Raw genomic sequence first — 27,008 nt, forward strand, 5'->3', positions numbered from 1 at the left:
GGAAAGGAAGGAAAAAGGTCCCCATGCCCCCCTCCTGGAATGCAGCCCCCGTCTTGCTGGCTGTTTTGAGCTCACTGTTTAATTTTATTAAACCCCAGCCCGGTGCTTTCTGCCCTTGCCCGTTTCACCACTATCCTCAATGGTTGGGGTCTGTAACTGCCCCGTGGACCGCAGGGGCAGCATCACCGCCGCCAGGCCCGTCCTGGGATGTCCGGCTGTTTCTCACAGTTATAAATACCTGTCCGGTAAAGAGTTCCAGACACACACACAGGCGTCGTGGCTGTGGACGGCTTCCCTGTGCGGGTCCCAGGTGGGTGCCGTGGGACTCGGCGCGGGCTGTGGGCGCGCTTCTTGGGCCACTTGCCTGCTGCGTGGCACGCTGTGTCTGAAGACGGAGTTTCCGTGTTAACGTTGTCTGCCACCTCTTACGTTGTCTTCTCCTGAGAGATGTTTTGAAAACCATAGAGGAAATAGGTTTTCATAGGGAAGTAACACCCGACTCCTGGCACCGATCCGAGTGTGAGTGCTGTCTCCTGCATGTGTCCCAGCCGGTTCTGCCTGTGTCCTGCGTGTGCACCGTCACACACGTGCACTCGGGCGGAGCCGGGCACTTCCCGCAGCTGCTCAGATGCCTGGGGAGGCCTGCAGGGTTTGGGGGTCGTTGCTGACGAGCAGCAGCCCGGAGGAGAGAGCTGTGCCCCCAGAGAGAACAAAACCTGTGTTACGGGGAGCTGGGTGCATGGCTGTGTGGCAGCCCAGTGAGGGTGCTGCGAGCATTGGGAGTCACCGCTGCCCAGTGGCCTTGCAGGACACCCTCCCCAGGCTCTTTCCTGGCTCAGGGGTTGGATGGTCGGCACGACTGGTTTGCAAAGAGTTACAAGCTGCTGGTGATCCCAGCAGAGGAGGCTGTGAGCCAGCGTGTTGGCTGTGTCCTGTGGTTTACCTTGGCCGAGTATCTGCACCTGTCTTAGGCAATTCCTGCGCAGCTGGACCACACAAGGTGTTTCCCCGTGTCAAGGGCAAGGAAGCTGATGGGGCTAGTTCATGTGCATCACATGATGCCTGAGCCCTGGCCCTAGCCTGGGGAGTCATGGGTGCCCTGCAGGGGAGGAGCCCCAGCATGGCCTGAGGAATGAGGGGAGCTGAAGGCCACTGAAGACTCCGGTCACTTTCTCAATGCTCTGGGCTCTGATGGGGAGGGGAGTTGTGCTGTGAGATGGCCGAGTCAGGTTGAGTCGGGGCCCGACCCGCACTCCTAGGGTGGGCAGGCCTCGTGGCCAGGTGGCTGACCTGCTGGCTGCTCCATGCACTCTCCCTCATGGGGAGTGGCACCCCAGCTGTCCCTGCTAAGTGCCACCTCCCCACGCGGTGATGCTCCTGCCTGTGGATTTGGCGAGACCCGTGGGGTGTGCGGGAAGGAGGAGCTGTTTGTGCCCCTGCGGCCAGGGTGTAGAGACCCTGGAGGGAGTGCCGCTGGGGTGGGTGTGGGGAGGCCAGGTGCCACATGATCCTGCTGCTGGTGACTGTGGTGCCTGCCCCAGCGTGGGTGCTGTCTGGGGCGGGCTGGCCAGCGAGGGGTGTGAGCAGGACTTGGCTGTCTGCGGAGCAGCCCTGGAGAGGCGAGCTGGAGGGTGGGCTTTGGGAACGCGCCCTGCTCTCTGCGTGTGCCTGGGTCCTGGATTCTTTCACGCCTCCCCACCCAGAGTGATGCGCGTATGCCACTCCGACTGAGGTCTGCCTGTCTTCCGCAGCCATGTTTCACCCGTGTCAACTCTGCTTCTGCTCCTGGGAGCCCGCACACATCTGGAGGCAGTGGGAGCCAAAGTGGCCAGGCATCACATTCACACATGCCGCTTGCAGAGGTGTTCAGCTTCCCTGAGCCTCAGCTTCCCTCTGTAAAATGGGGGCAGCACCAGGCTGCCTGGCTCATAGGGTTGAACACCAAGGGCAGAGGTCTGGTCTTAGGTCACCTTCCGGGGCTGTCCAGCAGGTCATGACTGTTGGTAAGCGTTTGCCTGATGCAGGCGTGGACGGGGTAGAGGCATTGCTTCACCCGTCAGGGTGTAAGCGGCAAGGAGAGAGACTCCCTGCCTCAGCTCTCCCCACCTGGAGTGCGCAGGTATCAGACCTCAGATTCGCTCCCAGGCCTCAGGGCTGTTCCTGCCCGTTGGAGGTGAGCCCCATAGCAGGTGGAGGCAGAGGAGGCCCTGCGGGGTGCCAGACATCCTGTGGGGTGCTGCATCCTGGGCGAGGCAGGGGTCTTGGAACACTGAACTCCATCTACTCACCCTGCCTGCATCTGTGGGTCTCAGTTGTGAAATGGGGAGGTGAATTTACCGTCACCTGGAGAACAAACCGTCCTGCAGAAAGCAGCTCCGCTGAGCACTGGCTCTGTGTTGGCTTTGGGATTCTGCTCTGACCTTGGGAAGAAGGTTGTATCATCTTCCCATGGGTGACTGAGGCCGCGGCAGGGATGGTCGTGCTTTTGCAGGCAGGCTCTCAGGGAGACCTGGGCTGTAGGGCTGGATAACTGAGGAGGGCAGGCTGGAGGATGACAGAGCAGGGGAATTGGGCTGGCGTGTTTACTTCACCTGTCATTTCATTTTACTGTGTTTCGCTATGTGTTTGTAATTTTTGGTCATTATTTCATTGCATACTTACGTACCCACGTAGTGGTAATTTTAACAGCTGAGGTGTGGATTCAGGCGTGTCCACCTTGTAATTGAACGGGCCAATCTTAGAACTCTGGGCTTTGGGCAGTTTAGAGTTTGAACTTAGAGAGTTTGCTGTGCATTCTTTTTAAAGTTCTTAGTGGTTTCACTGGAGATTGCACCACGTATCCTTGATTTCCAGAGCCTGATAAGAACTTGAACTTCTGCCACATCCTGCGCAAGGCAGGGGTATTGGAACATTGAACTCTGTCCACCCATCCCTGCCTGCCTTTTGTGATTTGTGTCTGAGATTTTCCTGTATGCTTGGTTTTCAGGAGTTTTATTTGGCTGCAGTTGCTGTGGTGTGATTTTCCTCGTATTTAATCTTCGTAAGGTTTATAGTACTTAACGAATCTATGTCTAGATTTTTTGTTTCAGTTTGGAAAACTTTGGGCTGTTATTTTATGCATATTGCTTTTGTTTCATTCTTTATGCCTTCTTCTTCCAGAACCCCTTTTACGTATAGGTTGGACCTTTCCACTGTGTTCTAAGAGTTTCTAAAAAAGCCTCTTTCCTGTATGTCCATAGATTTTAGCTCTCTTGAAATTCTCTGTCTCACTATTTTCTTGACCACACTAACCAGGATTTTAATGTCTGTGTCTAATTACTACAATATTTGGATCCTCTGAGAGTTCGTTGCCACTGTCTTTTTTTTTTTTTTCTCTCTTGATTTTCTGTCATCTGGTCTTGTCTCCTGGTCTGCCTGGCCATTTTTGATTGAGATGTTGAAAACTTAAACGGAGATATGTGAGGGAAATTGTGGGTGATTTCGTCTTCCTCTAGAGAAGGTTTACTTTTGTCCTCAGAAGGCAGTTATAATCAGATGAGATCATGTTACTCTAGTCTGAAATTGAGCTGATTCAAAGCCATGCTTCAGCCTTTTTAAGGGCTGCCCTGTTCCATTTTGTCCATTTTCTAGCATTTAGCCCTTCTGAGGGGACTAGACTGAAGCCTGGGCATTTGCTGAGGCCTCCCTTCCCAACAGGGCCTGCGGAAGCTCCTTGCAGCATTTCATCAGCATCTGGTCTGCTGCACGGTGTTGATGCTAGAAGGGGCGACTGTCTCCTGGAAATGTATTTTGAGCCATATGTGTCATACTTAATATTTAATATAAGTTCATTTAAAGTATAAAAAGAACAGGTAGAATTAATTATATTTTTAATTTATTGTATTTAAAAAAAATTTTTTTTGAAGCAGGGGAGGCAATTAGGTTTATTTATTTATTTATTTTAGAGGAGGTACTGGGGATTGAACCCAGGACCTTGTACATGCTAAGCATGTGCTCTACCACCTGAGCTATGCCCTCCCTCCTAGAATTAATTTTAATAATATGTTTTCCTTAACCCAGTATGTAAAAAAATACTGTCTTTTTAACATGTAAGGGTGACCTTGAAACATCACAGGTTTGAACTGCATGGGTCCACTTAATACATGGAGTTTTTTCAAGAAATACGTACCACAGTACTGCATGATCTGCGGTTAGTTGCATCTGTGGATGCAGAACTGTGGAGATGGAGGGCCGACTGTGAAGCTGTATGCGGATTTTCAACTGTGGGGAGAATCAGCGCTCCTAGCCGAGGTGCTGCTCAAGGGTCAGCTGTGATTAATAGAAGCTTATTAACGAGACATAAAATTCCTTTTAAGAAAGGCCGTGTCTTAGGAATCTACTGTGTATCTTACACTTAGGTTACATCTCAGTTTGGACCAGCCGCTTGTCAGGTGCTCATAGCCACACATGGCTCATAGCCGTTGGCCTGGGCTGCACGGCTCTAGGGGGTAATGCACTGAATGTGGGGGGCTCCCTGCTCTCTGTAGGAGTCAGACTCAGACCTTCTGCTCATTTCACATGCACATGCCCTGTGCGCCTGCTGTCTGGTCTTGTTTGTGGCTCCAGGGCACTTGATGCCAACTTGGGGAGGAACCAAGGAGTCCGTTCACAGGATTGGGGCAGATGGGAGCCACTGGGCTTTCCTTCATTCCAGGCTGCCCTGAGCCTCTGTGGTCCTCTGTGGCCTTGGTCACATGTGCTGGTCCACCTGTCAGTGCCTTCCTGGTGCAGCACCTGGCCCAGAGGGACAGCCCCCTACCCTTTACTCTGGCTCAGTGCCTGGCCCAGAGGGACATCATGGGTGTCCAGGCCCGGGAGCACGTTCACTCAGCAGACACTAGCCTGAGGCCATCGGTGGCCAAAGCCTCTGCAGCCTGGCCCATGAGGTCACCTTACCTCTGTTGGTTGGATTAGTTGGGGCGTCTGGACAGGAGAGGAATGAGTCCAGACCAGCTTTTTCTCAGGTGGGGCATAGAGGGCCTGGCTGGATGGGGCCCTCTGCAGTAGGGGGCATCAGTTCCTCCCTCTTCTCTGCTCCTGAGCAGCCAGAGCTGTGGGTCTGGGTGTTCCTGGGGTTGGAGGTGTGGGGGAGCGGTCCACTTTCTGGGGGAGTGTCCATAGCATTCAGCACGTTGTCACAGGGACCCTGCACCCCGCTGCTACCCTAGGGTGACCCAGTCAGTCGACTGGAAGGTACAGGTACAGGAAGCGGAGCCAATGAGGAGGCCCCACAGGGGTGATCGGTCCGTAGCCTGGCCCTGGCACTGGGCCGTGGTGGCTGCCCTGCCCCGCCCCTGTCCACAGTCGCTGTCCTTGGTGGGGAATGTTCATCCTGGCTGACCCGTGTCTGTGGTGCATCCACATCTATCTTTAGGTGTCCCTGCAGGGACCTGCCCTTCCTAGAAACCAGACATGTGGTGTGGTCAGGTGCAGGGGGTGGCTGCTGCCCAGCCCCTGCCAGTTGGGCCTTGGGGCCACCCCAGGCAAGTGCTCCTGGTTGGGGGGTGGTGAGGGAGCCAGGGCCAGAGCAGGGAGTGGCCGGGGGGATGTCTCTTGTTAGCTCCCATGCTCACCAGCCTCCTGTTTGCATTTCACACCACGCTGAGCCACTGCCCTGGCCCCGGGTCCCAGGGTTAGAGCAGGCATTCCTCTGAGAAACGCAAAGCTCCGCCGGCCCCGGTTGCCATTGTCCTGTGTGGCTCTGCTGCCCCTGCCTCCTGGTTTGCCTTGCCCCACTGGCCCGGTGGCCCCATGCCCTGTTCTCCCTGTCTGCCTGCTTCCAGGACAGAACTGACCTGAGTTTGGTACCCATCCCCCCCCCCCCACCAAGACCTCTGTCCTTTCCCACTGTCGGGAGGGGAGTGAGGAACGGTGAGGCCAGGACTGTAAAGACCCCACGGCTCGCCCAGGAGGGGCGAGCTGGACCGTGGCGGGCTGACTGCCCGAGGGCTTGTCGGGGAGGCCTGCCTGAGAGCGGCCGTGTCCAGAGGTAGCGTGTCTCGGCCATGGCCGTCTTTCACCACCTGGGGACTGTCTGCAGAGTGAACAGGTCTGTCCGTGGCCCACGTGGCGGCTGAGGCCCCCTGAAAGGCTTTGTGAGGTGGAGGGCTTGGGCCTGCCCAGCGAGCTCCTGCCCTTCGGGATGCGGGTGGCCTGTGGCTTTGTCCCCTCTCAGGTGCCGCCTACCCCCAGCCTGTCTGCTCTCTCAGAGCTGTCCCTCATCCTGCATCTGGTCCTCTTCCTCTGTTTGGCTCCTTTCCTCTGCCTGTCCCTACCAAGTGGCGACAGCTCCCGCTGGCTTCTTACCATGGCCCTGTGTCTGTGTCCTTTGATGAGGATGGTGGGTGGGGGCCTTAGCTGCCCACGACCCAGAGCCTGGGGTGGAGTACGGGGCAGAGGCCTCCACCCTGGGGTGCCCAGCACAAAGGGCCTGTCCCGAAACTGACCCACTGTGCTTGTGCCAGGGACAGGGCCTTCCTAAAGGTAGGCAGGGGGCACCCCCCGCCCACCCTGGACTTCACCTCTGACCCTTTCCAGAGTCAAAAATGACACCAGACCCCAGTAAGGGGACGGGGCTGCCACAGACGAGGTGACGAACCCTGTTGCGTCCATAGAACTGGAGGGGGCCCTGGTGGGGCTGCCAGCCAGGCCTGAGGAACCGCTCTGGGCAGGGGCCGTAGCTGCTCCCGCACCCCACCTGCTGGCTGACGTGAGCAGGACTGATGCTGGCCCAGCCTCAGCCTGGTGACAAGGTGCACCCATGGAGGATGTGCGTAGTGACTGGGAAAAGGCTCCACCCGGCTCCGTAACAGGTGCGTGTTCGGTCACGTTTGTTACCTGTTTGTTTGATCAGCCGTGGACTGTTTTGTAACAACACCTCAGTGCAGAAGGAAATGTTTGTCTCTCAAAGCCGGATGACCACAGGAACCAAAAACTCCTAAATTCCAGCATGCCTCATTTTATGACATACAGGAGTGATCAGGTGATCAATAAAGGCTTTCAGGAAAAAACTGTGTTATATTAGGTCTGTGGAGTGGAAATGAGAATCCAGACTGTGCTAGAGATGCTTTTACTTGCATATTTTTATACTACAACTGGGGAGACCATCAAATTCCATGGGAACCGTGTCATCGACCATTAAAGTAGTGGCAGTGTTTACAACATGCCGGAGGTGGCATCCTTTACAGCTACTTAAACTTGCGGCTTGACCCCAGATCCTGCGTGGTGAGGGCACCGTGTCCTGTAGGTGGCAGATGGGGCAGGGCCCAGTGGGGGCTGGCGGCTGGCGGCTGGTGGCTCTGTCCTTTGTGGGAAGGGCAGTGGCCCAGTGGCCTTAAAAGAACAAAGCCCCCTTAACAATGTTAGTTTTGAGTCATTTGTGCACCTAAACCTCCCTCCATAAAGAAGATGGTTATATTTACGAAAGCAGCGAGGGGCTGGAGAGTGACGGTCACGTTTCCTCCCCAGGGAGTCGCAGCCTTGCTGGCACCCATGACAAAGGCGATGGGAGTGTCGGAGCGCCTGACCCTCGCTGGCCCGTCTGTCCGCTGAGATTTGACTCTCGGTCTGTCCCCAGTGAGATCTTCCTCTTTCTGTGGCTCCACGGACCCTTCCACGTTGGGTCTGTGCTCCCTCAGGTGTGGGGAGCACATCTCATGTGGTAGCAGTGGGAGGACTTTTCATTTTAATAATGATGCCTTTATATTATATTATTTTTTTAATTTATTTTTTTTAGAAGCAAAGGAAAGCTTTATTCTGTGATCGAAGAATGGAGAGGTGTGAGCTACAGCACATCCTCTCCGATGCCTTTATTTTGTTTTTTACTTTTTAAAATATTTTATTATTGTATTATTTAATTATTTTATTTTGGCAGGGGGGTGTGGTGGGGAGGTAATTAGGTTGGTTTATTTTTAGAGGAGGCACTGGGGATGGAACCCAGGACCTCAGGCGTGCTAGGCATGCGCACTACCACTTGAGCTACACCCTCCCCAGGATGCCTATGTTTTAAATGTGAATTAGAAAAAGCATACACCCCCTCCCCTGTGATTTCACATATTTTAAGGCTTAGATGAGGCTAAGGAGAATACTTGGGTTTAAAAGAAGTGAACTTATTTTTAAAACTGCAGTGAATATTAGAGTGAGCAGATCACAACCCAAAGTGTGAGATATCGCCCTCTCTCCAAGGCTCTCCTTTGCTGCCCTGGTGGGAGCTCAGCTCTTAAGAGAGGTTAGGACAGCCCCACTGAACCACCTGCCTCGGGGCAGCCCAGCCCCTGCCTGCTGCCCCTGCAGCCAGTGGCCCCTGTGCTGAAATAAACCACAGTCAGCCCACTCTCCCTGGGACCCCACACCCTCATATAGGATGCTTCCTCCTGGGACCCCTGCCCTGCCTCTTCTTCCCAGGCCACGGGGGTGTTCCTTTGGCCCAGGGGTGCGTCCAGCCTAGCCCTTTGCTCTGATTTTTGGCATAGTGTAATTGTGCGTTTATCTGCCTGCCACCCTCTACCCCCCGAGGTTGTCCACAGCCCTTTCCTGCATGCCCAGAGCCTCAGTGATCCTCTGGTGACTGAGTGAGGCGCATGGGCCCCTGCTGGAAGCGGGAGTCGGGATAGAGCAGGACCCTCTCCACTGACAACCCCGCTCCCTGCGCACCGCCACCCCTGAACCCCAGACTCTGCACTTCAGGATGAAAGGACAGCGAGGAGAGTGCCAGCTCTGCAGCAGTGGGAGCCTGGGTCAGATCCTCCGGACCTGGGAACGTTTTTCCCACCGGGGCATCCGGGGCCTAGAGTGTGCAGAGAACACTGGGCAGGGCCAGGGACCCTGCCCCGGCTCTCTCTGTCCTTGGAGCCCCTGGCCTGGGTGATGCCCTATACGTGGGACTGTTCCCAACAAAGACCCCTGAGGCTTGCTTTTGTTTTGCTATATGACCAGATGGGGTTGGAGGGAGGTCCGGGTTGTCAAGCCCAGGACTCCGGCTGTGCTTGTTCTGGGCACTCTCCGACAGCTGCTAACATCCCACTCTGCTCTGAGTGTGTGGATCCGTCCTTTCCCTGGCTGGACTTGTGGGTCACCAGGCAGCTCTGCTCCTTATGGAGTTGGTTGGGCTTTGCCTGGTGAGAGGAGCCACCGAATCCCCTGAGAGCCACCAGGGTGGAGCTGGTGACTGTGGTTGTCATGGGAAGGTCTGTCAGACCCAAGGCTTTTCTCCTCTGACCCCCTTGGCCACCCGTCCTCCCTGCCCCCGCTTAGAGGTGCCATAAATAGCCTTTTCCCTATAGGAGACAAAAGCCAGCATTGTCCGAAAATGCTCTTATCCTTTATAATCTGACTGACTCTCATCATCTTTGGGGAAACAGGAGCCACTAATTTACCCAGCACCAGGGACCGGGTGGGAGGGATCCTGGTCTAAGTGACCTCATGTCCCTCTCTGGTTGGGGTGAAGAACTGTCCCACAGTGATACTGTGTGAGCAGCCAGAGCCCACCCCCTCAACACCAGACCTCAGCAACTGATGCTGGCAGGATTTGGGGGTCTCGAAGGGATCAGACGCTCTCTTCCTACCCTGGTTCACGACCCCGAGCCCCGAGCACACCAGTTAATAAATCCACCCCACAAACAGTGATGATGCACCAGTCACTGGGGTGGTCCTGACTCCATGGAGTCACTGATGTAACGGGGTGAACCAGCGATCAGCAAACAGTGACAAGGACCCCGACCAGCTCTGAGAGGGGATACTGGGCAGCACACTGCAGGCAGATCTGGGCAGTGCTCTGAGGACATGCCAACTGACCTTTTAAATTATCAAGCAGTGTGTCACCTAGTTAAAAATAGCCCCGTGGCTCAGAACATAAAATAAGGTCTGTTGCCTCCCACCCTCACGCCCAGCCCAGCTCCAAGAAGCGCCGTCATTAAAGATCTGACTTGTGTTATACTTGAACCTAACGGGGTATCTAAAAACAAAAACTGAAGCATCAGCAGGGCACTTCCCTCTCCCTCTCAGGTTTTGTCAGTTACGGTACTTATAACATGAACCTTTTGCTCTGAAACTGTAATCAAATCTTTTACTTTGCTGTTGGTTGATGCTGAAATACTGACAAAAACAATTTTTTTATAACTATATATAATCCTGTGAGTTTCCTCTAGGATCAGTGACTAGACCACTGGAGGGGAATTGCAGCGGAAATGTCCTTGCCCAGAGCTGGCTGGCTGCTGGGGCGGGGAGGGGCACAGCGGGGCACAGCGGGGCCTTCCTGGCCTCCTTCACGCAGTGCAGCCGAGCTCAGTCCCCTGTCGCAGGCCAGTGGGGTCAGCTTTGCCAAGGCCCCTTCTGTGTTGTTCTGGGTTCTGCAAAAATGCTTCTTCCAGTAGCTGATTCACCTGGGGTGCTGGGAAGCGACCTTTGGGTTCTCAGGTATCTGAGAACGAGTCTTTGGGCCTCGTGGTTTGATGTTGTCTGGCTGGTTGTATAAATCCAGATCCGAGTCGGCACTTTGAAGATGTTGCCAGCGTTGCTGGTGAGCCAGGGTGCCTGCCGGGGTGTTCCTCGGTGGGTAAGACTTGCTCTCTGTCCTTGGGAGCCTGAATTTTGCTGGAATGAGGCTGGAGGTGGGTTCTGGCTGCGGCACGTGCCTTTATTCTAAATAGTTCTCCTTTCACGCAGGAGATGCTGTTCCCCTTTCTCCTTGATCTGTTCTCTCCTCTTGTAACTCCTGTTCCCTGTTGGTAGGGCTTCCAGCTCGTTCTTTCATGTCTCTGGATGTTTTTCTTCTATTTCTCTCATTCAGTTTTCTGATGCTTCTTTCATTTAATTTTTTACATTTGAAAAACTGAAGTATAACTTACATATAATGAAATAGATCTTAAGTGTACACGCCGACAGGCTCTGACAGGTGCGTGCCATGGTGTAACCCTTGTCCTCTGTTACCACGTAGAATGTTCCCATTGCCCCCTGGTTCTCAGCTCCTGCGTCTCCCCCGGCCCTAGAGGCAAACACTTGTTCTGGTTTCAACCTCACACGTTAGTTCTGCGTTTCGGAGATATTACAGGTGGAGCTGTTCTCAGTCCCTTGTCTTGGGGTGGGTCCTGGAGGGGAGTGGCTGGACCTAGAGCATGCGTGAACCTGCGGGGGGCTCTCGGAGACTTGCTCTTCCAGCAGATGTGTGCCCAGAGGGCTCAGCTGGTCTGGACCGCCCTGTGGTCGCAATGATCCATCTTTTCATTTTAGCCGTTCTGGTGGGCGTGAAGTGGTGCCCTGGGGTTGTGATTGGCATTTTCCTGGTGGCTCATGATGCTGAGCATGTTTTCAAGTGCTCGTCGGCCACGTGTGCATCTTCTCCTGTGGCTTCTCTGTTTGTGTCTTTATTACTGAGGTACAGGACTTCTGTCTGTACTCTGGATGTGAATCCCATGTCAGATATATGTGTTGACAATAGCTTCTCCCAGTTGGTGGCTTGAACTATTTTCTTAAACAAATCTTTTTTTTTCATTTATTTTTATTTATTTATTTATTTTTTAATAGATTTTATTCTTTTAGAGCAGTTTCAGTTTCACAGCAGAATTGAGCAGAAAATAGAGTTCCCACATAGCCCTCCCCACCCCCACGTATATACTCCCCTACCCTCATCATCCCTCGCCAGTGTGGCATGTTTGGTACAATCGATGAACCGACATGGACACATTATTATCAACCAAAGTCCATGGTTTGCATTAGGGTTCACTTTCGATGTTGTACATTCTGTGGGTTTTGACAAATGCATAATGACTTGTAGCCACCTCTATAGTGTCATATGGAATAACTTCATTGCCCTAAAAATCCCTTGTGCTCCATCTATTCATTCCTCCCTCCCTCCCTCCCTCCCCCCCAAACAAATCATTTTTGACGAGCAGAACGTGTTTCTGTGTTATTGTCTTGGTTAAGGGGTAGCTTTTGGTGTTTAATGTTTCACTGCATTACAGAGTATCTTCTTTTTAAAATATGGAGCTTTAATTTGCCGAAGCTCTTCCTTGATTGTTCCTGTCTAGGTAGAAGCTTCCTCTTATTTATGTGTGTCAGCGTCTTGGAACCTCCTGAGGACATGAACTAGATTTTTTGAAAGTTCCTTTTGTCCCTGAATGATTCGCTTTTCTGGGATCAGCCTCGGTGTTTCTTTGTTCTGTTGGTGATCATGCCGTCAGTCCCACCTGTGCACGAAGCGGCTGACGGAGGGTTTGTGGGGGTGGGGCTGGCGGGAGGGAGGCTGCGCAGTGGGTGCAGTGCCACGTGGGATGGGGCTCCTTAACCGGGTGACCTTGTCACGGTCCCAGGGCCCCCTTCTCTGTGGACTGGTTGCAGTCTGGCTTGATGTCTACTGTCCTTCAAAGGACTCGAGGGGTCTTGGTCTGTGTTTCCTTTCAGCTCTTTTTTCTCCCCCACGTCTGTCCAAATTTCCCCGCTTCTGACTTGCTGGAGCGTCTCAAAACTCACCATTTCGTGCTCATTTGCATTTATGTTTCCTTCTGAGATTCCTCCTGGTGGGAGGGTGCAGGCGTGGGCTCTGTGGGCCGGTGGGTCTGGGATGGAGGTGACGCTGAGGACACACGCTCGGGCTGGGAGAGAAGGCCACGAGGGGGCCCATAGAGGTAGGATTCATCCATGAGGTGAATTTGAAAACAACAGAGCTCTTGGGGTTGTTCTGAGCGCTCTGTGGTGGGAACGCTTTGGGGGGTTTTTGGAAGGGAGGGGCTGGGATCCAGGTAGCTGGGGTGGGACAGGGCGGGGGCAGGCTTGGTGATGGATGGAGGTCGGGGGATGCTGGAGCAGGTGGGCGGGGGCAGGGAAGGCTCTTGGGATGTTGGGATGTGCTGAGGGTGTCGGTGGTCTTCCTCCTGAGATGTGGCTGGAGGACAGGTGTGGGCGACAGATACCGCACAGCTGGCTCCCAGCACCGTCATGGTGTGGTTGCAGTTCCCCATTTAAACTTAAAGTCCAGGTCGGTGCTCCCACGTGTTCCCAGGCCCCAGGAGGTGTGTCTGCCGTGTCCTCCAGCACCGATGCGGGCTTGGCTGTGGCCCTGCTTTTCCTTCTCTGCTGACGCCTCTTGTTTCTTGTCAGTGTCTCCTAGTTTTCAGATTCTCATCTGCTGTGGTCATGAACATGTCCTCAAAGTTGTGTGTAAATTAGAAGTAAATGGATGCGCCTTTCTTTTAACAATGCTCAGTAAGTGGGCGTGGAGGAGGAAGGCCTCAGAGGTGTTTTTAGGGGAAAAGCTCATGCGTGTTTTGGAGCATGGGTTTTCGAGATGTCCCTGGCTCGCGGGGACCTTTTTCCTGAGCTCACCGTGCAGGGAGGGGCTCCCTTGGGGTCAATGAGGCTGCAGGGTCTGATGTCACAGAGGTTGGAGAACTAGGAGTGGCTTGTGCTGCTGTCTAGGTTGGCGGACTGCTCTGCTCCCTACGGGTGGACGGGAAGGACTCAGGACTGGGTCAGACGTCCCTCGACCCCGGATGTCCAGTGCTTCCCCTCTGCTGTGCGCGGTGTGTGAGGAGCCGAGGGAGCGGCCGGGCAGAGTCCCTCTCAGCCTGTGTGTGTTTCTCTCTAGGACCGGAAGCTCACCAAGCTGGAGAGGCAGCGCTTCAAGGAGGAGGCCGAGATGCTGAAGGGGCTGCAGCACCCCAACATCGTGCGCTTCTATGACTTCTGGGAGTCCAGTGCCAGGGGGAAGCGGTGCATCGTGCTGGTGACCGAGCTGATGACCTCGGGGACACTGAAGACGTGAGCGTGCCACCCGCCCAGCCAGCCGGGGCCTCGGGGTGGGCTTGGCCCAGGGTGCAGGAGTCGTGATGCCTGGGGTGCCATGCCTCCCGTCTGCTTGGGGCAGTCCTCTCTCAGAAGTAGCCCTATTGGGGTGATAAATGCACGACCCCCAGCCCTTGGACGCCCCTTCCCCGCGCGAGCCGTTGGTGAGCCGCACCCCCACCCTCAGGTACCTGAAGCGGTTCAAGGTGATGAAGCCCAAGGTCCTGCGCAGCTGGTGCCGGCAGATCCTGAAGGGCCTGCTGTTCCTGCACACCAGGACGCCCCCCATCATCCACCGGGACCTCAAGTGTGACAACATCTTCATCACCGGGCCCACAGGTTCTGTGAAGATCGGCGACTTGGGCCTGGCCACCCTCAAGAGAGCATCCTTTGCCAAGAGTGTCATAGGTAAGCCCTTCTCTCTGTGCCCCTGTGCCCCAGGGCCCCTGCCTGCCCCAGGTCACCATCCTCCAAGAGTGAGGCGCACTGCTTCTCCCTCCCTGCACCTCCCTGCCGGCTGCAGCCCTGGGTGTGAGCCCTGCAGCCCTGCACGTGACCTTCTTAGCTATCTGGGTCTGGTGGTGAGGCTGGCTGGCACCTGAGGGGCTGTGGCTGCTGTGGGTATTGGGAGTGGCAAGGGGGTCTGGATGGCAGAGGGCTGTGGGGTGGGGAGGGAGCCACAGGCTTGGAGGCTCACAGAAGGGAGCCCGTGGGATAGTTTGGGGCACAGAGTGAGCATGGGGGGCTGAGGGATTCAGTGTGGATGTTGGTTTTCTGAGATGGGGTCTGCGTCTCGTGTGCCAGCTCCAGGCCGGGTCCTGGTACACAGTGGGCGCTGTGTCCCCACCATACCTGGGCGGGGGCCTCCCATGGGCTTTGCACACAGAGTGCTTGAAGGGGCTCTGGGGCAGCCATTCACAGGTGCTGCGGGGTCCGGTGGCTCCAGGGTGTTTCTCCAGCAGCGTGGGTTAGGTGGGGTTGGGTGGAACTGGGAGAGACGAGGTGCTGCTGCTAACTGAGGCCCTGCGTGCTGTGGTGTGCGGGCTTCTTCCCACGTACGCAGGTTGAGAGAGTGATTCAGGGCTTTGCAAGTTCATGGTTTTGCTGTATGGTTGGAGACAGAACTTGACCTGTTTCTGGAAAACGAAACCACTGGGAATCTGGAAACTTCTGTGGCAGGGTAGTGGGTTCAGAATGTGACACCTAGGGCAAGGTGGCCGCTGGGGATGCCCTGTGGACATGGGGCCTTTGGCTGCACAGGGGAGCTGTGTGGTGGGGCACGGGGCGACCCAGGCCTCGGTTCCGTTTCTGAGAAATGGGTGGAGCGGGTGAGGGCCTGGCTGAGGGGGCCAGGGCTGTGGGGGGTGCACCCCGCGGGCCTCTGAGTTGCTGGAGGAGTCCAGGCAGGTTTTACAGATTTGGCCTTGGAAGTGGGGCACCTGGCAGAGCCCTCCAGGGTTTCTCTGGCCAGCAGCTCTTTCTCCTCTTGGAAACAGGCTTTCTAGTTGCTGGGTGATGTGATGGGTGGGTGTTTCCAGCCAGCACAGTGGGCCCTGAGCCCCACACAGGGTGCCTGTCTCTGGAGGGGTCCCCGGTCACTCCAGCCTTGGCTCAGCTGGAGCCCAGGAAACTCTGCACTCACCGTGAATGGGGGCTGGTCAGCGTGTCTCCACAGGCCCTGGGCAGCAGGGTCCCGTCCTCAGCAAGGGGCCATCAGCTGAGTGGGGGTCTGTGGTCAGGTGAGGGGGTCCCCCAGGCCTGTGAAGAGGCTTTCCCCTCCATGCTGTGTCCAGGTACCTGTGGGGGCAGCTGATGCTATGGACCCATCCTGGGTGCAGCCGTTAGGTTTTGTGCAGGTAAGACGTGGCCCATTTGAGACATCTGGTGGTGGCAGCCTCCCAGGTGCTGCCCGCGTGCTGGCCCTGCTGAATGGGGCCTTGGGGGCTCTGTGCCAGCCGAGCAAACTTGGAGGTGGATGGATGGGGTGAGAAGATCCTCAGTGTCTGGGCAGTGTCCTCATGGTCAGTGCTGTGTCCATGGGCACACAGCTATAGGTTACATGACCCTTGTAGGGTTTGTCCCTGAGGGCCCCTTGGATCTGACACCATCATGGCGTGTTCTCACTGTGTTTGTGTTGGTAGAGCCCTGAGTGGGTGGAGGTGGAGTGGGCGCAGTCCATCCTGCAGGTGTTCACGGCCCAGAGGCTGGGACGTGGGGGATGTGGAGCTGTAGTGCAGAGGAGGTGTGCCCAGAGGTCACTGGACACGTGTGTGTATGTGCACCACCACGCACACATTCTTCTTAATGTTTAGATTTAAATGGCTGCATTGTAAGGAAAGAGAAGGTTCAAATGGGTCCATGGTCCAAGCACATGTGCCAAAGTGGCATCTCCCACCATCCCACCTGGAGCTGGGCCCCCCACACCCCTGCCGCCCACCCCCACCCCCGCAGTGCCAGGACATCTGGAGGCTTTGGGGTGTTTCTTGCAAAGCAGCATTCCTGGTTCTCAGGGGTTTCAGAAGTGACCGAGGTGGATGAACGGGAACCCTGACTAGATGAGTGGGGGTTCCCCCAGGGCCAGCTCAGCTCCCAGCTTCTTGCCAGCAGCCCTGAGGATCCCTTCTCCCTGTTTTTCTGTGGATGGATATGGCCACGTGCAAAAAATTTTCAGTACAGTCATGTGGTTCAAAAACCCAAAAGGATGAAAAATTCCCAGTGCAACTTCCCTCAAACGCCTGTCCTCTTTCTGCTCTTCATTATTTCTGATGGAATCTTCCAGAATTCTTTATGCATGTCCGTAAATCGTAACATAGATTCTTGTTTGCCCCACTTTTAAACCCAAAATGTTAAACATACAGTGCATCTTAAATTAAAACCATTAATAAGTGAGAAAAAATAAAAATTATCCTTAATCTACCTGCATCCCAGACCCCCCACCCCCCACGCTTTTTAACACAATGGTTTGTGCTGTTTTGCATCTGGTTTTTTTAAACAACTGGAACATTTTGAGAATCTTCCAAAGTCAACAAAGATGGAGAAGTTAAAAGTAGCCTTTTTGAAGTCAATGGCCCCTGTCCTTTTCATTCAGTTGACAGATGCTCAGCTGAACCAATTTTAATAAAAGGTTTTTAAAGCAAGTGTTTGTCACAGGAAAATGTAAAAAACCCAGACAAGTGTAACTGAAGGAAAAAAAATCAGGTGTAACCCCACCTCCTAGACAAGTCATTTTAACTCATTGTTTTATACGGGGTGGTCAGCATGCGTGTGCGGTCTGTTTTATTCAGCCTATTATAAGTCTCCCATGTCCTTAAAAGTTCAGAATAAGCGTTATTTTAATATCCCTCGTGCTTAGAATCGATGAGCAGTTCTCACCCTAACACCTCGCTGGTACCTGCCAGGTGAATGGCACCTGCCCTTTGTCCCCAGGCAGTCATCTTCAGGGGAGACAGTCACTGTGCTGCGTGATGGACATTGGGGCTGGTCTGGGTGTTTGCAATTTAAGTAGCACCGTGGTGATGTCTGCTCTGGGTTATCCGGGCCAGTGGCCAGGAGGGGTGTGCTCAGGGTCATTTCCGGCAGAGACCCTGTCTCGTGGGAAGTAATGGTCTCCCAGCTCTGTGGTCAGGGGGTGGCGCTGTGAGCTGACCTGACCTGCAGTTAGGCTCCAGGGGGAATTGTGGGGAACTTCTGTCAGCAGAGCAAAATCTTGTTTGAATCGTGGATTCCGGGACCAAAGGCGAGGAGCTAGCTCTGGCATGTGGATGGGGGAGGAGGCACGGGGCTCTGAGAGCCCAAGGGACTCCGTGGCCCGGTGACCGCTGACCGCTGACCCCTGCGTCTTTTGCTCCTGGGCACAGGCACCCCCGAGTTCATGGCGCCGGAGATGTATGAGGAGCACTACGATGAGTCTGTGGATGTGTACGCCTTCGGGATGTGCATGCTCGAGATGGCCACCTCAGAGTACCCCTACTCCGAGTGCCAGAATGCTGCCCAGATCTACAGGAAGGTCACCTGTGTGAGTCCACCAGCCCCCGTGATGGGCCATGCGTCCCGGGCTGGGCTCCATGTACTTCGTGAAATCCTCACGGAGGCTGTGTGAGGAAGGGAAGTAAGCCATTTTACAGACGGGGAGCTGGAGGCTCAGTGGGGTGACAGCCCAGCTCTGTGAGCTGCGGTGGAATGGCAGCAGCAGTGACGTGGGTGCCGAGGGCGGTGCCCGGAGGCATCACCGGGACCTTGCCCGGGGCGGACGGGACGGGAGTACTGACTCGGCCTCTCTGGGAGGCGCCCAGGCCGCCCATCCGCAGAACCCCTCCTCTGTGCCTCCTGGGGGCTGCTGGCTCTCCCGCTTTCTGGCGTGGCCCCAGGCAGTTGTCAGCTTTAATTGGGTGGTTTCAGCTGTGCAAACAGCATCCTGTCCTCCCTCTCTGGCTGTCCCATGGAGTAGGCAGCGCGGGGGCAGCATCCAGGGTGGGGCAGCTGGGGCTGTGGTACCTCACCGTCCACCTGCACCTGCAAGCACCAGGCTGCACCGCAGGGGTGCTGGCTTCCTGCCCCCAGCCCCCAGGGCACCCGCCTCGCTTCTGCAGAAACATGAGGAGCCATGGTTCTTGGCACCCCTGGAGCACCTGCCCTTGTCCCGCCCTCCACCCAGAGCCCTCCCCACGGATTGCAGCTGGTTTCTCTCTCTTGGTTTTTAATTCTCGGTCATTTGATTACTCTGAGCCCCTCCTGTGTGCCGCTGAGAGTGGGAGGTGGGAAGGCAGAGGCCTTGATTAGTGGCACTTGTGGCTGTGGGTCAGAGACCCACAGATAGGTGTGTAGCTGCCCAGTGGCGCTGGGCCCATCAGCTGTGGGCATTGGCCCTCCGGAGGGCAGGGAGGGACCCAGGGAAGGTCAGGGCTTCACTGCTGGGCCGTGGTGGACGCTGGTGCCCGGGCTGTAGGACGAGCGTCTGCTCACCTCGGTCTAGTTGACAGGTGGGTAGGGCGGTGGTCCTCCCACCGGGCTTAGGGAGACAGGGACTGAGCCCCCTAGGCACACGCTTCTCAGCCACCCTAGTCCTCCCAGCAGCCCTGCTGCCCCCATTTAGGTCTGGGAAGTAGGACACTGCTCAGGGTCCCACGGCTCCTATGTAGACCCATGTGGGTTTGAGCAAAGCAGGGCTTGGCCCCACCCTGCCTCCTTGGGGAAGTCAAATGAGAGGTTCAGCCCCTGACCCGCGGTGTTTCCTCTGCTTGCAGTAACAGTCTGGGCGCTCTGGTCCCTCACTCCGCACCCGCATGCTGGCCAGCCTCCGGCACCCACGCCACTCCCTGGGGGCTCTGGGTCTTGGCGCCCTTGGCTCTCAGCTGCCCTGGCGCTGTGCTTCGGGCCCATTCTTCCCCTGCTTTGGGGGCCGCAGCCTTTCAGAAATTTAAGTGACAGTGTATATATACACTTACCTGAATTTGTATTTTCCCAGACCCGGTTCCCCAACCTTGGACCATGGCCTTTCTTCCTGGTGTAATTGAACTCCTTTTTCTCTTGGTTTCTGTGGAAAGGCACGAGGTTCTCCTCTTCAAGGAGGACCTCTTGTCTGCCCCTAAAACCCAGGGTGCTGTGTCTGTTGCTGCACAGAAGCCCCTGCGTGTCAGGCACAACGTGACCCCCATTGGTTGTGGGCACAGGTCCTGGTCGGGGTTCTGGTGGTCCCCAGGGGGCCCCAGCCAGGTAGTGGGAGCTGCTGGAAATCCTGCACTCCCAGGTCTGCCCTCCTCCAACCCTCCCTCTCTGTGGGAAAATGTATGCTTCACTTTGTCTACCTTAAAAAAAAAAAAAAAAAGGATGGGTACTTTGAAGGCAAAGTCTCATTGAAGGAGGAAGAATGTGCTGGTTGAGATCTCAGTGTGTTCAAAATGTTTAAAAACCAGGATCCCCTCCCTCAACCCCCTTCCCTGCCTCCCCGAAGCAGAATGCAGATAAACCCTGCAGTCCAGCCCCTGCTTCTCCTGGAATCCCATTTTCTTGTGTGGTCTGTTTCCCTCCGTGCCTCTGGCTTCACACCCCTGGCACCCATGGGGTCTCTGGTCAGCATGAATGCTCGGCCACCTCCTGCTCCTGCTGCCTGAAAGTCATCTGATCTCACTGCTGGCGGTGGAATTCCCTGACACTGACGCTTGCTTGCAAACCCCTCGAGCCACCAGGCCTTGGAAGTCAGCTCCGCCTGTGACCACACTGGGGCCAGAGTTTATGGTGGCCCTTGGCCAGCAGTGACCACATTAGTGCCCTCTGTACCCTCCAGTGGGATGAGGTGAGAAAGGCCAGCTCTGTGGGATTCCCTGTCCAGCCTCTGAGACCCTCTGAGCAGCTGGCATGGGAGGGCCTGGCGGACCGGTGTGTGGCCTCCGGCAGGTGTGCCCTGTCCCACTCCGCGTCCTCTGTGCCGGGGGGGGGGGGGCAAGTGCTCCCTTAGTGGGAGCTGGACTGGAAAGAGCGAGCATTCTTGATGGTTGCTCTGAGTCTCCCCTGAGTCTTTCTCTTCCCCAGACCTCACTACTCTCAGTAGCCCTTCAGTGGGGATTTAGAATGAAACAGCCCTCCTGCCTGGCCACTGCAAACAAGGCTTTTCTTCTCCTGGGGTTAGTTTGAGGTGAGCAAGAAACAGACCCCAGCTGGGTGTCAGGTGACTCTGCTCATTTCATCCGCAGGGCATCAAGCCGGCCAGCTTCGAGAAAGTGCACGACCCTGAAATCAAGGAGATCATCGGAGAATGTATCTGCAAAAACAAGGAGGAGAGGTGAGCTCCCCAGGCCGCCTGGGGTCTGCGCTGTTGTCCTGGCTGCAGCTGCTTCCCAGGAGACGCGCGTCGGCGGGCAGGCAGGCCGCGTCAGGCCGCAGGTGTCCTGGGTGCCAGCGAGCCTGCTGGGCAGTTGGTGGGCAGCACCTGCCTGACCTCGGCTGCTGGGAACATGCTCCCTGGCTTTGGGGACTGTTCTGGAGCCCCCACCCCCTTTGCCGGCTGCTTCTCGCCCTCCCAGCCGGGAGCATGAGGGTGAGTGGGGCCACCCTCTGCCCGTGGTTGCTCTCTGTGGTGTCCCCACCCAGCCCTCTGGCCTGGAGGACACCCTCGTGCCCAGGCTCCCCAGCGAGTTGCATCCTGCCCTCACTCTCAACTCCAGCTGTGTACTTCATGCACCTGTTTGTCTGAACCACCACGTTCAACTCAGAGCCCTCGAGTAGCCCCCCAAACCAGCGCTCATCTCAGATCAGGGACCCTCCTTCCTCAGCTGGTCCGTCAGGAAGCTGAGCCTTCCTCCTTCCTTTTCCCTCCCGCCCTCCTCCCCCCTCTCTCCTCCCCACTCCCTCCTATCCTCCTTCCCTCCCTCCCTCCCCCTCCCTCCCCCACCCCTCCCTTGCTCCTGTCCTCTCTTCCTCCCTCCCCCTCTTTCCCTGCCTCCTCCCATCTCCGCCCTCCCATCTCTCTCCCTCATGTCCCTCCTCTCCTGCCCATTTGCACCCTCCCCATTTCTCCTCTCCACTGTATCTCTTCCGCGCCCCTTCATGTGCCCTCCCTGCCCACGTACACCCAGCTCACGCCCCCTCCCCCCATCCCTGTGCCCAGATTTGGTCACTGTCCTTTTCTGCTACCGTCCTCTCTAATGCAGAGGCCCTGTCCTGATCTAAGTGGCCTTCTCTCTTGCCCCCTGCAGGTTATCATTTTTTTTTTAAGGAAAAAAATATTAAAAAAACTGAAATGTGGCTCACATCAGAAAAGTACAGAAACAACCACATAGAGCCATGAATCCTCAGAGCAGACCCTGGGAGACCACCTCCCAGACCAGGACAGAGAGCCCCAGGGTCATGACCTCTGAGCTCCCAGGAGCCCCAGCTTCTGGCCTTCCCCTGGGTCCTCACAGGCACTTTTTGCCTTCCCTGAAGGTTTCTCACCCTGCTGTCTCCCTTTCATGCATGGCAGCCGTGTGCAGGGGATGGGTTCCACCCACCCATGGGATATGCTGCCGTCAGCAGCAGTCAGGGATGGGCCCCTGGAACTCGAGGGCCACACACAGTGACCACAGACCACAGACAGGACACTGGGAGGAGGCGAGGCCCAGGACAGCCCATGATCTGTCTCTGCCAGAGACAGGAACCACCAGAGCATTTAGGGATGCGAATTTGGATGGCAAAGTGGTTACCATGGCAACATCCAGCCCCCATTGCCATCCTGAGCAGCCCTGGAAAACCTCCCTGCTTCCTTGAGGCCAGGGTCCCTCAGGGCACCCAGTGATGAGCTGTGGGAGGTGGGAGCCTGCCTCTTCTGGGTCCAGTCTTATCTGGAGCCAGGTATCCTGTGACAACTGAGAGCTCCCCAGCTCCTCAGCAGGCCTTGTCTGTGCAGTGCAGAGCCAGGTTTGAAAATTCTTTTCTGAATTCCCTGAGTCTCTTAATGATGGGGACGTTTCATTTTTATAATGAGAGAAAAAAAGAAATCTTACATATTGTGCATTTAAGATATGTTTAGGAGCAGTTTTCTCCTCTTCCCTTGGGACCCAGGGAATGCAGATGTAAACTGGTTTGTGCTGCCCTCAGCGGGGAAGACTGCCCACCGGGTAGGATCAGAGGACCTTCCGGAGGGAACTGGGCAGGTCGTGGGCCCTGCACCCCAAGTCGGGGCCCCCTCTGCAGGTGTGCCCTGGCCCTGCCTGAGAGCCATCCCCTCCCCAGGTACGAGATCAAGGACCTGCTCAGCCACGCCTTCTTTGCGGAGGACACGGGCGTGAGGGTGGAGCTGGCGGAGGAGGACCACGGCAGGAAGTCCACCATCGCCCTGCGGCTCTGGGTCGAGGACCCCAAGAAACTGAAGGGCAAGCCCAAGGACAGCGGGGCCATAGAGTTCGCCTTCGACCTGGAGAGGGAGACCCCAGATGACGTGGCTCAGGAAATGGTACCGTGTGCTTGTGTGCGGCGGGTGCGCGGGCCTCGCCACATCCCGGTGTGTGCCTTGAACGTGTGCGGTTTCCAAAGATTTTAGAAAAGTAAGAAGAGGGACGTGGTCCCGCGGTCAGTGGGCAGTTCGGGGAGCGAGGACCCCTGCTTGTCCAGTGCAGCCGTGAAGGACAGCAGAGGTCAGAATCGCCCTCCTGCACGGGTGCGGGGCATCACCTTGGAAATGGGGCAGTGAGGGGATTCCGGGAACCGGCGCAGAGAGGTACTTGAGGACTTGAGCGTGTCCGGAAGGGCTGTGTTTTGATCAGATTCTTGCTAACTTGGTGCAGATGTGGGCCTTTGATCTTTATTTCATTTTGTTTCTGAGGGGCATTGTGGTCTGGAGGGCCTGGCGAGCAGCAGGGGTGTAGAGGCGTCCAGTATCACAGAGGAAAAGGAAGTGTACGTGAGAAATAGATTAGACACTGACTTTTACTGGAAAATCTGAGCAAAAGTAAAAATCTGCTTGCCTGTTGCAGGAGAGCGGGCCCTTGTCTGTGCCTTTGAAAACCGGAGAAATGCATGTCCTTTTTTTCCCTCTTTTTCTTAAATAAACGTGTCACTGAAAATAGTACATCTAAGACATAGTAAGTCACAAAGATGTGGCTGATGAATTCTTTATAACTGGACTCCTTGGACCCTAGTAGGACACTGGAGCCCTGCTCAGATGAGGAAACTGAGGCTGGCCATGCCACATAAGGTGTGGGCGCCATGGACCAAGGTGGGGTTCAGGAGGTGGGGGCTGGGCACATGTCAGGTGGGGGATCCCTGGAGCTTGATGTAAGCGGTGCAGCAGGTCAGTGCAGGACATGGGTTGGGGGGGTGGTGCATGGCCAGCCAGCACCCTCCCTTCCGCTGGACAGCAGCCTGTGCCCCTGTTGCGTCTGCCATGTGTGGTGGGTGTGACGTCGCTGATGGCCTAGAAGCCACGGCAGGACTCCTTCCCAGCTGCTGGTTACATTCCTGGGCCCAGAAACAGACACCTCTGCTGTAATCGGATTTAATGGGGCTGTTTAGCTCCATGCTTCTGGGAGGATCTTTCCATGACCTTCTGTGGGGAGCTGTTGAATGGCTGCGTATTTGCTGGCTGTTGCATTAAGATTATTATCAGCTTATCTATTTTACGTATAATAGTTTGTATCTGTTAATCTCATACTCCTGGTTCATCCCTCTCCCCTGCTTTCCCCTTTGGTAACTGTAGTTTGTTTTCTACGCCTTTAAGTCTGTGTCTGTTTTGTATGTATGGCTTTTTTGTTTGTTTGTTTTTGTTTGAGGGGGAGGTAATTAGGTTTATTTACTTATTCATTTTAATGGTGGTACTGGAGATTGAACCCAGGACCCTGTGCATGCTAAGCACACATTCTGCCACTGAGCTATACCTCCCCCTGTTTTGTATGTAGATTTATTTGTATTAGATTCCACGTTAAACTTTTTTTTAAAAAAAAGATGATTACCAGCACAGCAGTCCTGTGAATTCAGGGTATCTGTTTCTCTGTTCTGTGACACCGTGGTCCCTTCATGCTTCTTGCTGAAATTTAAAGTGCAAACAGAAGTAATGATCAAGGTGGTGTGCAGACTGGTAGCCTATGAACTGAGGTTCAGGAGTGCGGGCTGCGTGTGGAGAGCATCTTGGAGGGACCTTGGGGACTGAGGTACCTGGCCAGCAGCTCCAGCTGTCCCGGTGACAGGAGGAGGGGAGGCAGGCCTCGGGGGGACAGCCCTGCATGGAGCTGTGTCTGATCCCTGGGGCCGCCTTGAGGAGGCGTGTCTATCGGGGCTGCTGAGACCGGGGCGCAGGCAGGAAGCACAGGCGGTGAGCAGTGTTCTCGTTCCCCTACAAGTATTGCATAGTGATGGCTTAAGGATGACACAGATTCCACGTGGCGGCATGTCCTGGAGGCACCGGAGACCCAGACGGACGGTGCTGTCTGTCTGCTGGACCGGGTACCTCCTCCAGCCCCGGTTCGGTTCTCAGTTCTGTTCCAGACACTCTTTAGTTATAAGATGGTGGCGCCAAACATGGTCTGGGCCCCTTCCCATGACCTGCCCACCTTCCCAAGAGGGCTCATCCATTCTCTGCCTCCTGCTGCAGGGAAGGGTCCCCAGGGCCTTGCATTCATGCCTGTGCCTGTAGCCGCGGCCCCGTCCTCACCAAGTCCCTGGGACCTGGCAGGACTCACGGTTGGGAGGTGTCTCAAGGAGCTCACACTGGAGGCCCTGGGCTCGGTGCTTCCTCCTCCCCTTCCTCTGTCTCCTTTCAAAGCATCTTTTCATGGGGCGCGTCCTCCGTGCCCTATGACATCCGTGTAGGAGAGGGTGCATCGCTGTGTTCAGTTAAGGAAAAACAAAACAAAACTAAAACTACATGCTCACGGCTCTGTTGAAGAAACAGAATTAGCCCGGAGCCTTGGGGGCGCCTGTGATGAGCTGAAAGAAGCTGTCCCCCCGTGGGGGCGTCTTCCCTCAAGTGAGTGCCCGGGTTGTTGCTGGCCGCTGCTCCTGGCTCCTGGCTCCTGGCTGGGCCTTGCAGCTCAGCGCTGGTCCTGAGGCCCTTGGCTGGGGCCTGACTCCCCCTCCGGTCCCCACTCCCCCACCTCCCCTCCCATCTGTAAACACCAGAACCAACTCGGGGGTCTGGGGCTCTCCTTCTCCCTGGGGTCCTGGGAGCAGCTGCCTGGGCCCCTCCTGGGCTGTCCCTGGGCCGGCTGTCTGGGCCCTGAAGGGGCCTAGGTGGGGCAGCGTTTCAGGGCTCCCTCCCGCCAGGCTGCTCTGCTGGGTCGTCACTTGCTGACAGCTTTAACTCAATACACATAGTTCTTCAAAACTTAATTTGAAGAGGCGATGACTACAAATGAAACATCAATGTTGGTTATTATAAACGGATGGTAACCTCACGAAGGAAATGCCTTGGAAGCACGGGGGTGTCACCAGTTCTAGGACCCGGACCAGGCCTGGGCTGCCCCGTTGTTATCCCCTGGGATTAACAAGTGCCGAGTATTGAAGATGTCCTGGAGCCAGATGAGGCTGCCTTCCTGAGGCTCCCCGGGGGTGGGAGGGAGGCCGATGGGACAGCTTTCTTTCCTCCCAACAGGTCCTGCAGGCGGTGGAAGGGTGGGCGGTGGGGCACCAGTGGTGGGTGGGGGACACGGGTGGAGGCCGGCCCCTGTGCGGATGTGAATCCGAACAAAGATGCCCCAGGGCTGAGAGAAGGGCAGGTTCCTTGGGGATCTGGGCCAGCTTTGATCTGAAAGTAACCCCTCGTTTAGACCCCCAGGCTGGGAAGGAAGGGGAGGGGCCTTGCAGCCTAGCCCAGGGGATTCTCCTGTCTGTGGTGCCAGCCCTTCCTTCCGCCTTCACAGCCTGCAGATAGTAAGATGTTCCAGTGTGGCATGGAATGTGGCCAGGTTCTCTCCTGTTTGGGAAAAAATAGAAGAAACACCTCGGAGAGAATCACAAGGGGGTGACTGTGAAGACGGGACGGAAGGAAAAATGGGTCATGGGCTGAAAATAGAAATGGCAGGCAGGTGTGTCTGTGGGATGCCTTCTTCTCAGGGACCTCTGGTCAGGTCGGCCAGGTGGGCGGCACTGAGGGTGGGCGCCGAACCCCGGCTCAGCCTCTTCAGCAGGTCCTGACCACGCGCTCAGCCCAGCTCGTGCCTCTGTCGCCATCCTGGGCTGAGCCTAGCGGGGCGGCCTCGGTGAGGGTGTCTGTGGGATTTCAGCACAGTTCATTCCCTCAGATGGAGTGTCTTCAGAAATGAGTTTTCCAAGTAGTCACAAACTTACAAAAAAAAAGTTGAAAATTCGAGGCAGCCGTTTGAGATACCATCTCCGGACTGAACATGAATACATCTGTGTCTTTCCCACAGATGGGGACTTTCCTAACAGCCACCGTGGGTGTCAGAACCCCGAGAGCAGCCCAGCCCCACCCAGGGTCCGCACTGTCCTGGGACACCTTCGTGGGTGGCTCACCATGGCCAGCCCACCGAGGACACTCCCTGACATCAGTTGACATTGTCTGCCAGCGTTCCACACATGCAGTGACAGTAAATAATGATCTTGTGGGGATGTACCTTGAAACCATGTAAATATCCCATTTTCCCCAAAGGCTCCATTTATTTACATCTCTGTGGGCTCATGGTTTCTCTTTTATTCAGTAGGTCATATGCTGTTGGTGAGTTAACCTATCCCTGCCAACAAATTACTTCAAACACAGCCCTGCACGT

At 55.7% G+C, this 27,008-nt stretch overlaps 1 protein-coding gene across 9 annotated transcripts in view; it reads left to right on the top strand.

Moving 5' to 3' along the window:
* Window positions 1-27,008, top strand: part of WNK2 (WNK lysine deficient protein kinase 2) — a 116,235-nt gene that overhangs the window by 19,897 nt on the left and 69,330 nt on the right. For all 9 annotated transcript variants that reach the window (XM_031447149.2, XM_064490082.1, XM_064490084.1 and 6 more), the window contains exons 3-7: window positions 13,619-13,791; window positions 14,003-14,223; window positions 17,673-17,830; window positions 20,505-20,593; window positions 22,522-22,741. In XM_031447149.2, coding sequence (XP_031303009.2) covers window positions 13,619-13,791; window positions 14,003-14,223; window positions 17,673-17,830; window positions 20,505-20,593; window positions 22,522-22,741 — 861 coding nt within the window. The remainder of the gene's footprint in view (window positions 1-13,618; window positions 13,792-14,002; window positions 14,224-17,672; window positions 17,831-20,504; window positions 20,594-22,521; window positions 22,742-27,008) is intronic.

Source organism: Camelus dromedarius, chromosome 10 (assembly GCF_036321535.1).
Source record: "Camelus dromedarius isolate mCamDro1 chromosome 10, mCamDro1.pat, whole genome shotgun sequence".
NCBI classification, from domain to species: Eukaryota; Metazoa; Chordata; class Mammalia; order Artiodactyla; family Camelidae; genus Camelus; species Camelus dromedarius.